Source organism: Scyliorhinus canicula, chromosome 26, assembly GCF_902713615.1.
Source record: "Scyliorhinus canicula chromosome 26, sScyCan1.1, whole genome shotgun sequence".
NCBI classification, from domain to species: Eukaryota; Metazoa; Chordata; class Chondrichthyes; order Carcharhiniformes; family Scyliorhinidae; genus Scyliorhinus; species Scyliorhinus canicula.
Window position 1 is genome coordinate 21,865,402 of NC_052171.1, and position 15,226 is coordinate 21,880,627.

The window sequence follows — 15,226 nt, forward strand, 5'->3', positions numbered from 1 at the left end:
CCCGCCTGATACTCCATCCATCGCCCACTCATTTACCACCTGATACTCCATCCATCACCCACTCATTTACCCACCGGACACTCCATCCATCGCCCACTCATTTACCCACCGGACACTCCATCCATCGCCCACTCATTTACCCACCGGATACTCCATCCATCGCCCACTCATTTACCCGCCTGATACTCCATCCATCGCCCACTCATTTACCCACCGGACACTCCATCCATCGCCCACTCATTTACCCGCCTGATACTCCATCCATCGCCCACTCATTTACCCACCGGACACTCCATCCATCGCCCACTCATTTACCCACCGGACACTCCATCGCCCACTCATTTACCCACCTGATACTCCATCCATCGCCCACTCATTTACCCACCGGACACTCCATCCATCGCCCACTCATTTACCCGCCTGATACTCCATCCATTGCCCACTCATTTACCCGCCTGATACTCCATCCATCGCCCACTCATTTACCCACCGGACACTCCATCCATCGCCCACTCATTTACCCACCGGACACGCCATCGCCCACTCATTTACCCGCTTGATACTCCATCGCCCACTCATTTACCCACCTGATACGCCATCACCCACTCATTTACCCACCGGATACTCCATCCATCGCCCACTCATTTACCCGCCTGATACTCCATCACCCACTCATTTACCCGCCTGATACTCCATCCATCGCCCACTCATTTACCCACCGGACACTCCATCGCCCACTCATTTACCCGCCTGATACTCCATCACCCACTCATTTACCCGCCTGATACTCCATCCATCGCCCACTCATTTACCCACCGGACACTCCATCGCCCACTCATTTACCCGCCTGATACTCCATCCATCACCCACTCATTTACCCGCTTGATACTCCATCGCCCACTCATTTACCCGCCGGATACTCCATCCATCGCCCACTCATTTACCCACCGGATACTCCATCCATCGCCCACTCATTTACCCGCCGGATACTCCATCCATCACCCACTCATTTACCCACCTGATACGCCATCACCCACTCATTTACCCGCCGGATACTCCATCCATCGCCCACTCATTTACCCGCCGGATACTCCATCCATCGCCCACTCATTTACCCACCGGATACTCCATCCATCGCCCACTCATTTACCCACCGGATACTCCATCCATCGCCCACTCATTTACCCGCCTGATACTCCATCACCCACTCATTTACCCGCCTGATACTCCATCCATCGCCCACTCATTTACCCGCCGGATACTCCATCCATCGCCCACTCATTTACCCCGCCGGATACTCCATCCATCGCCCACTCATTTACCCACCGGATACTCCATCCATCGCCCACTCATTTACCCGCCTGATACTCCATCACCCACTCATTTACCCGCCTGATACTCCATCCATCGCCCACTCATTTACCCGCCTGATACTCCATCGCCCACTCAGTTACCCGCCTGATACTCCATCCATCGCCCACTCATTTACCACCTGATACTCCATCCATCGCCCACTCATTTACCCGCCTGATATTCCATCCATCACCCACTCATTTACCCACCGGATACTCCATCCATCGCCCACTCATTTACCCACCGGACACTCCATCCATCACCCACTCATTTACCCACCGGACACTCCATCCATCGCCCACTCATTTTACCCGCCTTTGTCCCGACGTTCCGACCCCACACACCAGGTCAGCAGCCGCGCCATCCTCCCGCCCCAACGCTGCATTTCACACAACGATTGAGAAACAAGAACCTCGCTGTTGCACGAATGGAAATCTTTATCTGAGAATTGGATTACACAGCATCTGGGCCTTCACACCCCAGTTATTTTTAATGGAATGCGTCATTTAAATTGAACAAGAGCTCTGAATCACAACAACAGGTAGATTACCGCCAGGGCTGACAGCTGCAGGTTACCAGCGACACAGCGGAACACAGCCTACCATGCAAAGTTTAAATATTTACAGGTGGAACCAGTCCCTGATGAATTACACAAAGTGGAGCTGCTCATTCAAGACAATACAGGTGATTTGTCTCTTAACCAGCTGCTCAGGACACACCAATGTTGTTACACATGCACTGAACACTTTCATTATTCAATCATACACTCGCACAATAAATTCTTCACATCCTCTGCTTCAATAATCTTCGGCTGTGCATTCACAGTTGAGGGGATTTGCCGCTGGTTAAGCAGGAACGCGCGATCCTGGGAAGCGGGCGCGTTCGATTTCGCAGCGCGTTATTGCTGCAGGAATGAAGTCCCACACCGAAATCCAGCCAAACTACCCACAAATGTGGTTTTTTTTTTTAAATTTAGAGTACCCAATTATTTTTATCCAACTAAGGGGCAATTTAGCACGGCCAATCCACCTGCCCGGCACATCTTCGAGTTGTGGGGGGGGGTGAGACCCACGCAGACACGGGGAGAATGTGCAAACTCCACACGGACAGTGACCCAGAGCCGGGATCGAACCTGGGACCTCGGCGCCGTGAGGCAGCAGGGCTAACCACTGCGCCACCGTCCCGACTTTCCACAAATGTGGCCAGTAACCAGGATCATCCAACAGCAGCGTGACCAAACTTATTTCCATAATCAAATCAATACGGGTATTTTTTAATTAAGGTTTGGGGGGGGGGGGGAGAACGTTGGACAAGACGTCGAATTGGACGGCGCTCACCCAGCAGCCCATTCTCAGACCCCAGGGCCAAAGTGAACACACCCCTGAACCAGCAGCTAGAATGACGTGGGCCACTTCAAATTCCCATTGACGTGCCGTTTTAGTTCAGCCTCCCGCTGTGGAATCTCAGGTTGCAGAGTGCATGAATGAAGTGAAATGCGGTTTCTCACTGAAAGCACCGGGTGACATGTCCCTGGTATCAGATCTCAAACCAGCACCTGTCCTGTCCAGGGGCCACCTACCAGCTGGGCATGTCGAGCACGACGGGCAGCTCCATCAAGCTTTCTGCTGTTGCCTCTCAAAATGAATTAACGAAAAATAACTCGTGCACAAAAGAGAAATGCAATGAACACACACACACGAATGAACATTCTTCAAAAGGTAAGAGTAAAGAATCAGGCTGCAAATGATTAGTCGCGAGCAGCGAGTAAGGAGGGACACATCCAGTTGTAAATATCTGACGTTTGTCCAGCTGTTTCCACTTGGAGTTGGGCAGCGAGGGACGGTGTTGATTATTCCCCACCACACAGTTCGAGCAGAATCTTCTTGTAGTCTCCAGAACAATCCCCCTTGAAGCAGAAAGAAAAAAAAAGAAATCAACGCAGAATCTCCCCTCCTATCAAGCCTAACATCACAGCGAGTCGAACCCAAACTGCATCATGATTCAGAACCATGTCATCACAATTGTGACGGCAATCTCAACTGCAGTCACTCACCAGAAAGCAGATCCACCTATTCTCTCACTTCCCCATTCAGACACTTCCCATTACTGGGGCATGGTTGAATCTGTTGCTAATCACCCTCCTGCACTGTTCCCAACCAACCATGCCTTGGCGTTGGAGTGGATCGCTGTTTGCCTGAGATTTTGTGACAAGCTCCCGCAAAAGATGCCTCTCAGAATCCCCGCAGGGCAGAAGGAGTCCATTCGGCCCATCAACTCTGCACCGACCCTCTGAAAGAACACCCCACACCCCCGCCCTAGCCCCGTCCATTGATCGTGGCCAATCCACCTGACCTGCACATCTTTGGACTGTGGGAGGAAACCGGAACACCCGGTAGAAACCCACGCAGAAGGTCACCCCAGGTCGGAATTGAACCCGGGTCCTGCCGCTGTGAGACCGCAGTGCTAACCACTGTGCCACCTTGAAAACAATGGGGTTCACACATTAGTGTTACACACTCGGCCCGATGGTCAACTGCATGAGACTTGGCCCTCGTCCATTTTCTCCTGACACTTTAGCCTCTGAGAATGAGCAGGATGGTCTTTTATTTGCCACTCCCAAAGTAGGTGTTTGGAAATCGAGGTAATTCAAATACTCTTTATTGTTGTTGGGTAATTGTGTGTGCTCAGGGTTAACACTTCAGTTTGGCTTCTTGTTGGACAGAGGTGCCAGAAAGGCAAAAATTCAGTTTCACTTTAAACTTTGCCTGCATTGTAATTTTTATTCTTTCCTTTTTGTTTTAAATTTAGAGTACTCAATTATTTATTTTTTTAATTAAGGGGCAATTTAGCCTGGCCAATCCACCTACCCTGCACATCTTTGGGTTGTGGGGGTTAAACCCATGCAGACACAGGGAGAATGTGCAAACGCCACACAGACAGTGACCCAGGTATCAGAGAAGACAGCAGCTCGGAGATAGACTGCTAAAAGCAGAGAGACAGAGCAATGGAGTAAAGGGGCGGGAAACAAGTCCATGAAACTAAAGAACAGATAGTTCCAGAAAGCAGGGAAGGGAAAGACAAGTCCCAGGAGGAGCGAAATCAAAGGGGAAATTGAACTGGAAACGGAACAAGGTACTGTTCACTTAAGTTGAAGAAATGGGGCAGAGCCAGGCTCCCAGTTGAGCTGAAAGGGGCAGACCAGATGGAGTCGGCTCATGAGAGTCCAGATATCAGAAGTAATCCTCAGATTGGTGATGTTAGCACAGTCTGGTGCCCCGACTGGCTACCCGAGAGATTGCGGGGAAGCTTGAATGCAAGTGGCAATCCAAAACGGAGGAATCCTGCAAGGAGAGGCGGAAATCCTGGATGTGGATCCTGGGTGAAGGCGCCGGAGATAAAGTGTTGTTTGGGAGAAGATTTGCAAGAGTTTTCTTCGAGAGTGGGGGTTTGGAAACATTCGTACGGAAGTTGGCACGTAGCGTGACAACAATGCACAGAAGAAGTTTTTATGGGTGGCATGTTACTTTCCTTCTGCGTGTGCTGTGTCCATGGTGTTTTCGTGAGGCTTCAGTCTCATTGGGTCACCTGCTATTACAGCAGCTCTGATATATTACACAACAGCACGTATCCCTGGGCAGGCTGACAATCAAACTCTGAAACATTACTTACACAACGTATTAGAATTCTATTACTGGGACACACGGCAAAGACTCATCTTACAAACCACTGAGGCTTAATTAATCAAAATTAATTAAATATTGACCAACTCTTGCTGCCAACGGAGGCACAATACTCCAATCATCACAGACATAATAAAAGCTGAAGGCAGGTTGATCGTCAAACCTGCAGAATCTGAACAGAAAACAAACCCAAGAGACCAGGATGGTTATAATTCAATTAATTTCACATTTCACTTGCCAAAGACACTCCAGTAAACTCCTTCGGCCTCATTGAGTGGGTGGTCGATTTGTAATTATGACCCATCACAATTTCCTTCTACCCTCTGACATATTAAATCCACACCCATCGTTTCCCAAAGTGGTGTGGCCCCCGCTCTGACTTGAACTCTGCAACCGGATAGTTAGACACGGTGTACCGGCTGCCAAACTTTTTTTTTTTAATTAATATTTTTATTCTCCATTTTCCTCCAAAATTTACACCCCACCCACAGACAGTAAACGGTAATAAATACAAAATCAATCCCACCCCCCCCCCCCCCCCCCCTCCTCTCCAACTCCTCCCGTCCACTGCCTCTTGTAAAACTCCTCCCCCCAACCTCGGTTCCTTCCCCTGCAACTTTCCACCCCGGCTAGACCACTCGGACCCTGTTCTGCCAGGCTCCGATGGCCGCAGCCCCTCCCCCCCCACCTCACTCCCGTTCACTGGTCGGCTTAGACCGGCCAGCGTGGAGGCCCCCCCGCCCGCCGTCACCGGAAGTCAGCCGTCACCACTTCTTCAATGGCCTTGGTGAGATCTTTTCACAGTTGTTCCCCTGCTGCGAGAATTCAGCTTTCATAAAAGGACTGGCGGCCAAACTTGCCAAGGAAGAGCAAATTGCTCTACGTTTGGACAGTCCGCCTGTGAATTGGAATAATCCCCCCCCCCACGCCCCCGCGTCATGGCCGAGATCAGACCCGATGACTTGCAAATTGCGAGCCAGCCGTTCTTCAGCAATGCGCGCGCAGCCCTGACAACTCACTGCTGTCAGAGATCACCATCCAACAGATTCCTACAATCCCACTCTTCCCTCTCCCAGCCAACAAACACCACTCCCAGACCCACAAAACAAAAAAAAGGTGTCGAACAAGTTGAATGGCTGGTTTAGCTCACTGGGCTGAATCGCTGGCTTTGAAAGCAGACCAAGGCAGGCCAGCAGCACGGTTCGATTCCCGTACCAGCCTCCCCGGACAGGCGCCGGAATGTGGCGACTAGGGGCTTGTCACAGTAACTTCATTGAAACCTACTCGTGACAATAAGGAGGGTTGTGAATCGTTCTCCTGCCCAGTGGGTTGTGAATCGTTGTTATTCTCCTGCCCAGATGCGTGTGGCTGCTGCATCCTCGAGGACATTCAAGGCTGTGGGGTGGAGGCTGCCTGGCCTCTGAGGGAGTCGAGGGTTACGGGGAGTGGACGGGAGAAGCTACAGATCAGGCACCGTAGTATGAAATAGGAGAGCAGGTCAAGGTGGCAAACAGCTCCCATTGTTCTTGGAGGAGCAGAAACAATAAATGCTCTGGGTGGGAGTGGGCAGATTCAATGAAGCCGCCATTACTTTAACGTTGTGGCAAGTGTGGTGTTCCTTGTGTTGCTTATTTCAGGATGGTTGGCGTAGTGTTCCACAAAGACCCAGTACAGCTTTTAACTTAAACAAAGCTATGATTTCATCGACACTACTAATCTGGGTTTCGGCACCCAGTCCTTAAGATTACACAACTGATCAATAACATCGAACTACTCCCATCTACTGCTAATCTGACTACTGTTATAGACTGTAATCTAACCTTGCTCACACCATCTGCTCTCGTGACCTTCTGTTATCTCCTGCATACACACCTCCCCTAAAGGTCCAGCATCACTGTCTTGTATAGTTGTATCTGCAGCTCCCTCCAGTGGCTACTCTCGACACTACATTAACCCTTGCAATGCGGATAGTTATGATAAGACCACAGTAAGGTGCTCAGTGCCTCATATGTGTGACACGTTGGTCCACAAGACATGAAGTACAACTGTAAATAATTACCAAATAGGGAATTATCCTCGCGCAGCACTCTGAACGCTTACCTTGATGAAGGAATACAGTGTCTTGCCGTACATCTTCTGAAACTCCTGTTTAATGTCCAGCATGTCCACTTCAGAGCGAGACACCATGACTCTGATCAGGGTGTTGTCATCTGTACCGGCACCCTTAAAAAAAAAGAGTGCGCCAAGTTAGACAGATCTCCAGCAATTGGGGAGAAAGCTCATCAAAATTCTCGATGAAACTCTTGGAATCTCAGGCTGTGGCTCGGTACGCCGGGAGGTAAACGCCCACCCCAGAGGCTCGGAGCCAATTATCGAGGCTGGCATTTTCCAGGGTGGAGGTCGTCAGAGGGCTTGACTCTCACGTGGGACGTGGCACCACCAACAGCCGGTCTATGACTTCACGGGGATATGGAAGTTCCTCGGGTACCACGTCAAACAAGAGCAGTGGTGTTTAGCAGGGGCTGGTTTAGCTCACTGGGCTAAATCGCTGGCTTTTAAAGCAGACCAAGGCAGGCCAGCAGCACGGTTCGATTCCCGTACCAGCCTCCCCGAACAGGCAGCGGAATGTGGCGACTAGGGGCTTTTCACAGTAACTTCATTGAAGCCTACTCGTGACAATAAGCGATTTTCATTTCATTTCTGTCCTGCCCATAGTCATCCTTCAACCAACATTTCAAATACCTTCTCGGATCCTCATCTCATTGCTGTTTGTGCCCCTTCAGGGCACCAACCCTCTCCGCCACAGTGCCACGCTCCCTGGGCACCAACTCCCTCCGCCACAGTGCCACGCTCCCTGGGCACCAACCCCCTCCGCCACAGTGCCGCCCTCCCTGGGCACCAACTCCCTCCGCCACAGTGCCACGCTCCCTGGGCACTAGCCCCTCCGCCACAGTGCCGCCCTCCCTGGGCACCAACTCCCTCCGCCACAGTGCCACGCTCCCTGGGCACCAACTCCCTCCGCCACAGTGCCACGCTCCCTGGACACTAGCCCCTCCGCCACAGTGCCACGCTCCCTGGGCACCAACTCCCTCCGCCACAGTGCCGCCCTCCCTGGGCACCAACTCCCTCCGCCACAGTGCCACGCTCCCTGGGCACCAACCCCCTCCGCCACAGTGCCACGCTCCCTGGGCACCAACTCCCTCCGCCACAGTGCCGCCCTCCCTGGGCACCAACTCCCTCCGCCACAGTGATGCCCTCCCTGGGCACCAACTCCCTCCGCCACAGTGCCGCGCTCCCTGGGCACCAACTCCCTCCGCCACAGTGCCGCCCTCCCTGGGCACCAACCCCCTCCGCCACAGTGCCGCCCTCCCTGGGCACCAACTCACTCCGCCACAGTGCCGCCCTCCCTGGGCACCAACTCCCTCCGCCACAGTGCCGCCCTCCCTGGGCACCAACTCCCTCCGCCACAGTGCCGCCCTCCCTGGGCACCAACTCCCTCCGCCACAGTGCCACGCTCCCTGGGCACTCGCCCCTCCGCCACAGTGCCGCCCTCCCTGGGCACCAACTCCCTCCGCCACAGTGCCGCCCTCCCTGGGCACCAACTCCCTCCGCCACAGTGCCACGCTCCCTGGGCACCAACTCCCTCCGCCACAGTGCCACCCTCCCTGGGCACCAACTCCCTCCGCCACAGTGCCGTCCTCCCTGGGCACCAACTCCCTCCGCCACAGTGCCGCCCTCCCTGGGCACTAGCCCCTCCGCCACAGTGCCACCCTCCCTGGGCACACCTGCATTCCCTCAGCACTGTCACACTCCCTTAATAATGTAGTCGAAGGTTTGGGACAGTGGTTAGCACTGTTGCCTCATGGCACCAGGATTCCGGATTCGATTCCCGGCCTCGGGTCACTGTCTGTGCGGAGTCTGCACGTTCTCCCCCGTGTCTGCGTGGGTTTCCTCCGGGTGCTCAGTTTCCTCCCACAAGTCCCGAAAGACTTTAGGTGAATTGGACATTCTGAATTCTCCCTCAGTGTACCCGAACAGGTGCCGGAATGTGGCGACTAGGGGATTTTCACAGACACTTCATTGCGGTGTTAATGTAAGCCTACTTGTGACAATAATCAAAATTATTCTAACAGAATGGATACGTTCATATGTGACGTTGTGGATCTGCATTAGATGGTGGATCACTAACACCAGTCAGTCATGTATTACGCATGTAGAATCACGTCTTGCAGCAAAGTGCCCACTCTGTCACCTGTTCAGATGTCGTACTAATAAAGAAGTCTTAAGCAGATACCAGTCTACAGTCTGACTGCTAAGCACGTCCCACACCTCGAGTCTGAGACAGAAGGATACATCTCACAACATCGTGCTCTGAGATTATCAAACGGGATAACGTGCTCCAGTCTCTGGAGTGCGATTTGAACGTCTTGGCTCAAAACACTGTGCTATCCACTGTGACAAACACCCTGCACAACACAGGGAACGGACATCAACACTCTGGCAGACACAGTCCAACAGTCCCTAGCAGGTTATAAGCGTTTTTCACAACTGGAGCCATTACTCTCAAAGTCGCATTTTAAACTCTACCTTTGAACACAAGTCACTCCTCCAGATCACATCACAGAGGAGGTTCATTATGCGGAGAAAGCCCCTCTCTGCTGAGCCAGGTCAGCGACAGGCTGAGGAGTTTGCAGCAGTTGATTCAATGGTTGAGCGGTCAGTTCGGACGAGGCCTCGTGAACAAGTCTCTGAACAGAGAAAGGGGGCGATGGGCAGGAATGCTACAGGCAGCAGTGAAAAGCACTTGGTACTCTGAGCTCAGCTGGTCATTGCCACGGTCCAGATGAGCTATTCAAATTTCAGTGTACAGAGCCCCTGATCCGGAGAGAGCACTTCAGCGCCCACGGTCTTCATATGCACATAAATTTCTCACATCAGTGAAGCTATATCTGGGATTGATTCGTGTTCCAGTCCAGCGCAGCCATTTCCTGCAAATCGCTCACAAACCCATGGCTCAGATAAATCCCACTGCAACACTTGCAAAGTGCGTCTGGCCTGGGCAACTGGAGGGAGGTGTTAACGGCGGTTATAACTGCACGGCAGCCAGATGGACCTTCTGCAGACCGACCATCTGTTCAGTGTGGGCAAAAGCTCGACAATGGGGAAATGTGCAGAGTTAGCTCGGAAACCCACTTACCTTCATCGACTTGTACAGTCTCCCGGCAAAGTAGGCAGGTCGGCTCCTAATGTTCTGGACTGGGAGAGAGAGAGGGGGAGAGAGAGAGAGATATTCAACAACAATTGCTCCAGAGCACTGCAGAAAAAGGTCAGTCGGGAAAGCGAGGCATCAGACAACTCACCCACTGCCAGTAAAGCATTTTCCAGGCTGCCGGACATCTCTCCCTTTATGCTGCTCTCAATATCTTTCTTCGCAATCTTCTGGTACTCCTCGAATACTGTTGAGAAAGAACGCGCATTTGGCAAGAAGACAATGAGTGCAAGTGCCAGACAATGCAGGACAGAAGGCCACTCGGCCCATAGCTCCTGTCCTCCCAACACAGAAAAGCAGTCTCCTGCGCCAACCCCTCCTCCCCACTCTCTGCTCGCAGCCCCGCGGAGTGAACGTGCAGACTCCGCACAGACCGTGACCCAGGACCCTGTAGCCGTGAGGCAGCAGTGATAACCACTGTGCTACCACGCAGCCCACGTTAAACCCTGAAGAGCATACGCCGCGTGTGGTCTTGGCAAAGAGAAGGACGCCAGGGCGAAGGCAAACTGGATCAGCAAGGGATCCTGCCCACCCCCTCCCCCGACTGGATCAGTAAGGGATCCTACCCACCCCCCCCCCCCCCCCCCCCCCGACTGGATCAGCAAGGGATCCTGCCCACCCCCCCCTCCCCCGACTGGATCAGTAAGGGATCCTGCCCACCCCCCCCCCCCCCTCCCCCAACTGGATCAGTAAGGGATCCTGCCCACCCCCACCCCCTCCCCCGACTGGATCAGCAAGGGATCCTGCCCACCCCCTCCCCCGACTGGATCAGCAAGGGATCCTGCCCACCCCCTCCCCCGCCCGGATCAGCAAGGGATCCTGCCCACCCCCTCCCCCGCCCGGATCAGCAAGGGATCCTGCCCACCCCCTCCCCCGCCCGGATCAGCAAGGGATCCTGCCCACCCCCTCCCCCGACTGGATCAGCAAGGGATCCTGCCCACCCCCTCCCCCGACTGGATCAGCAAGGGATCCTGCCCCCCCTCTCCCCCGACTGGATCAGCAAGGGATCCTGCCCCCCCTCCCCCGACTGGATCAGCAAGGGATCCTGCCCACCCCCTCCCCCGACTGGATCAGCAAGGGATCCTGCCCACCCCCTCCCCCAACTGGATCAGCAAGGGATCCTGCCCCCCTCTCCCCCGACTGGATCAGCAAGGGATCCTGCCCCCCCTCTCCCCGACTGGATCAGCAAGGGATCCTGCCCACCCCCTCCCCCAACTGGATCAGCAAGGGATCCTGCCCCCCTCTCCCCCGACTGGATCAGCAAGGGATCCTGCCCACCCCCTCCCCCAACTGGATCAGCAAGGGATCCTGCCCACCCCCTCCCCCTACCCCGACTGGATCAGCAAGGGATCCTGCCCACCCCCTCCCCCGACTGGATCAGCAAGGGATCCTGCCCACCCCCTCCCCCGACTGGATCAGCAAGGGATCCTGCCCACCCCCTCCCCCGACTGGATCAGCAAGGGATCCTGCCCACCCCCCTCCCCCGACTGGATCAGCAAGGGATCCTGCCCCCCCTCCCCCGACTGGATCAGCAAGGGATCCTGCCCCCCCTCTCCCCCGACTGGATCAGCAAGGGATCCTGCCCCCCCTCCCCCGACTGGATCAGCAAGGGATCCTGCCCACCCCCTCCCCCGACTGGATCAGCAAGGGATCCTGCCCCCCCCCCCCCCCCGACTGGATCAGCAAGGGATCCTGCCCACCCCCCTCCCCCGACTGGATCAGCAAGGGATCCTGCCCACCCCCTCCCCCTCCCCCTCCCCCGACTGGATCAGCAAGGGATCCTGCCCACCCCCTCCCCCAACTGGATCAGCAAGGGATCCTGCCCACCCCCTCCCCCTCCCCCGACTGGATCAGCAAGGGATCCTGCCCCCCCCTCCCCCGACTGGATCAGCAAGGGATCCTGCCCACCTCTCCCCCTCCCCCGACTGGATCAGCAAGGGATCCTGCCCACCCCCTCCCCCTCCCCCGACTGGATCAGCAAGGGATCCTGCCCCCCGATCACTTCCCATCACTCTCGTGCTTAGAAATAGTGAATGGAAACGCTGGTGGAAAATAAATGTGTCACTGCAAAAGGTCTGGGTTCACACATCAGCCATGTAGAATGCTGTAGGTGGTGCAGAGGTTAGCACTGCTGCCTCAGAGCGCCGAGGTCCCAGGTTCGTGAAGTAATACATCATTTACTTTCAAATGCTTTCAAAAGGGGCTTTTCACAGTAACTTCATTGAAGCCTACTCGTGACAATAAGCGATTTTCATTTCATGTGCTGCTGTGTCAGACTTGCTTCGATCCAGAGGCGATACCTGGGCAATTTATTCTGTACAATTGCACATCATTATGTTACAAACTATTTGCAGGCCGAGTTCTGGCTGCCTCGAGGCGTCAGACACAGAGTTCTGCCACGTTTGTTAGTTGGCAGGATGCCTTTTCCTCTTGGAGACAATCTTCAAACAGGAGAATTCAAGCCGGTGGCTGCACAGTCGCTGTTCCCCATGGCAGGGACGCACATCCCTGGCATCAACCCCACCTTCAAACCGAGGAGATCGCTCCTCTCCCCAGCTTCTAAGCTGCTGAGATACAAGGGCGGATTTCAGGGAAGCGTTTGAAGTGTGCTAGCCACTGCAACTTGCACATGCAACAACTTTGGGGATGACTCAAGTGTGCCTTTGGGTCAGGAGGTTCGTGGCTTCAAGCGACTGGACTACAACAATCTAGGCCCACACCCCCGACTCCCAATAGCGAGGGAGGGCAGTGCTATCAGAGGGCTGATGGGAGTACTGCACTGTCCGGAGGTGCCATATAGAACATAGAACAGTACAGCACAGAACAGGCCCTTCGGCCCTCGATGTTGTGCCGAGCCATGATCGCCCTACTCAAACCCACGTATCCACCCTATACTCGTAACCCAACAACCGCCCCCCCCCCCTCCCCCAACCTTACTTTTTAAGGACACTACGGGCAATTTAGCACGGCCAATCCACCTAACCCGCACATCTTTGGACTGTGGGAGGAAACCGGAGCACCCGGAGGAAACCCACGCACACACGGGGAGGACGTGCAGACTCCGCACAGACAGTGACCCAAGCCGGGAATCGAACCTGGGACCCTGGCGCTGGTGAAGCATTTATGCTAACCACCATGCTACCGTGCTGCCCCCATGTTCATGTTTAACCCAATCAGCCTCCAGAGAGGACAAGAAGAGGTTTCATTCTGCTATTCCCACAACAGCAGGCAGTTCGCCCTCACGTCCTGGCCAACGTTCACCCCCCAAAAAAAGGGAGAAAAAAAAGTCGCCCAGGTAGCTTTTCCCATCATTATCACATGCGGAGTGCAACTTAACTTCTTTTCTCTCCCCAAACACACACCATTAAAAAAAACTTAAAATAGAAAAGTTTCTGGGGACATGCTGAGGTTGCCAGAGACGCTAATGTTTCTTTTTATACACATGCTGATTCTCGACATATGCACACGATTTATCCACTCTATCAGTACAACATGTCCTGATCAGTAACATACACACCCTCTTTGGTATGTAATATATAAATCCACATGCATTTAATTGAAAACAGCTTCGCTATAAGGAGCAAACATTATTTTAAATCAAGTGCAAGTCTGTCTAAGTAAGACCTTCTAAATTTGAAAAAAAAAGAAAAAAAATGAAAATGGCTTATTGTCACGAGTAGGCTTCAATGAAGTTACTGTGAAAAGCCCCTAGTCGCCACATTCCGGCGCCTGTCCGGGGAGGCTGGTACGGGAATCGAACCGTGCTGCTGGCCTGCTTGGTCTGCTTTAAAAGCCAGCGATTTAGCTGAGTGAGCTAAACCAGCCCCTTTTACACTTTGGATCAGCACAGTCAGAAAGGATGGGGAAGGTTTATATTGGATCTTGGGGGGGGGGGGGGGGGGTGGCACGCTGGTTAGCACTACTGCCTCATGGTGCAGAGTTTGATCCCGGCTCTGGGTCACTGTCCGTGTGGAGTTTGCACATTCTCCCCACGTTTGCATGATCTCACCCCCACAACGCAAAGATGTGCAGGGTAGGTGGATAGGCCACGCTAAATTGCCCCTTAATTGGAATTTCTTTTCAAATGTTGGATCTGGGAGGAGGCGGAATCATAACTTTTACATTTGCATTCAGTTTCAGCAAAAACACAGTGGAATCTCCCCACTCAGAAAGGCGACAGAGAGCGTGAGAGCGACAGAGAGCGACAGAGAGCGTGAGAGCGACAGAGAGCGTGAGAGCGACAGAGAGCGTGAGAGCGACAGAGAGCGTGAGAGCGACAGAGAGCGACAGAGAGCGTGAGCGCGACAGAGAGCGTGAGCGCGAGCGACAGAGAGCGCCAGCGAGCCAGAGAGCGCGAGCGAGCCAGAGAGCGCGAGCGAGCGAGACAGAGAGAGAGCGAGCGAGACAGAGAGAGAGCGAGCGAGACAGAGAGAGAGCGAGCGAGCGAGACAGAGAGAGAGAGAGAGCGAGCGAGCGAGCCAGAGAGAGAGAGCGAGCGAGCGAGCCAGAGAGAGAGCGAGCGAGCGAGCCAGAGAGAGAGAGAGAGCGAGCGAGCGAGCCAGAGAGAGAGAGCGAGCGAGCGAGCCAGAGAGAGAGCGAGCGAGCGAGCCAGAGAGAGAGAGAGAGAGAGAGCGAGCGAGCGAGCGAGAGCGAGCGAGCCAGAGAGAGAGCGAGCGAGCCAGAGAGAGAGCGAGCGAGCCAGAGAGAGAGCGAGCGAGCCAGAGAGAGAGCGAGCGAGCCAGAGAGAGAGCGAGCGAGCCAGAGAGAGAGCGAGCGAGCCAGAGAGAGAGCGAGCGAGCCAGAGAGAGAGAGAGCGAGCCAGAGAGAGAGCGAGCGAGCCAGAGAGAGAGCGAGCGAGCCAGAGAGCGAGGGAGCCAGAGAGCCAGAGAGCGAGCGAGCCAGAGAGCCAGAGAGCGAGCGAGCC

General features: G+C 54.3%; 1 protein-coding gene across 3 annotated transcripts in view; it reads right to left on the reverse strand.

The window, feature by feature from the left end:
* Positions 1–1,770: 1,770 nt before the first annotated feature.
* LOC119957381 (annexin A4-like) overlaps positions 1,771–15,226 on the reverse strand; it is a 174,463-nt gene continuing 161,007 nt past the window's right edge. For all 3 annotated transcript variants that reach the window (XM_038785332.1, XM_038785331.1, XM_038785333.1), the window contains 4 exons: positions 10,394–10,489; positions 10,231–10,289; positions 7,134–7,256; positions 1,771–3,259 (listed from right to left, as the gene is read on the reverse strand). In XM_038785332.1, coding sequence (XP_038641260.1) covers positions 3,203–3,259; positions 7,134–7,256; positions 10,231–10,289; positions 10,394–10,489 — 335 coding nt within the window. In that variant the 3' untranslated portion in view covers positions 1,771–3,202. The remainder of the gene's footprint in view (positions 3,260–7,133; positions 7,257–10,230; positions 10,290–10,393; positions 10,490–15,226) is intronic.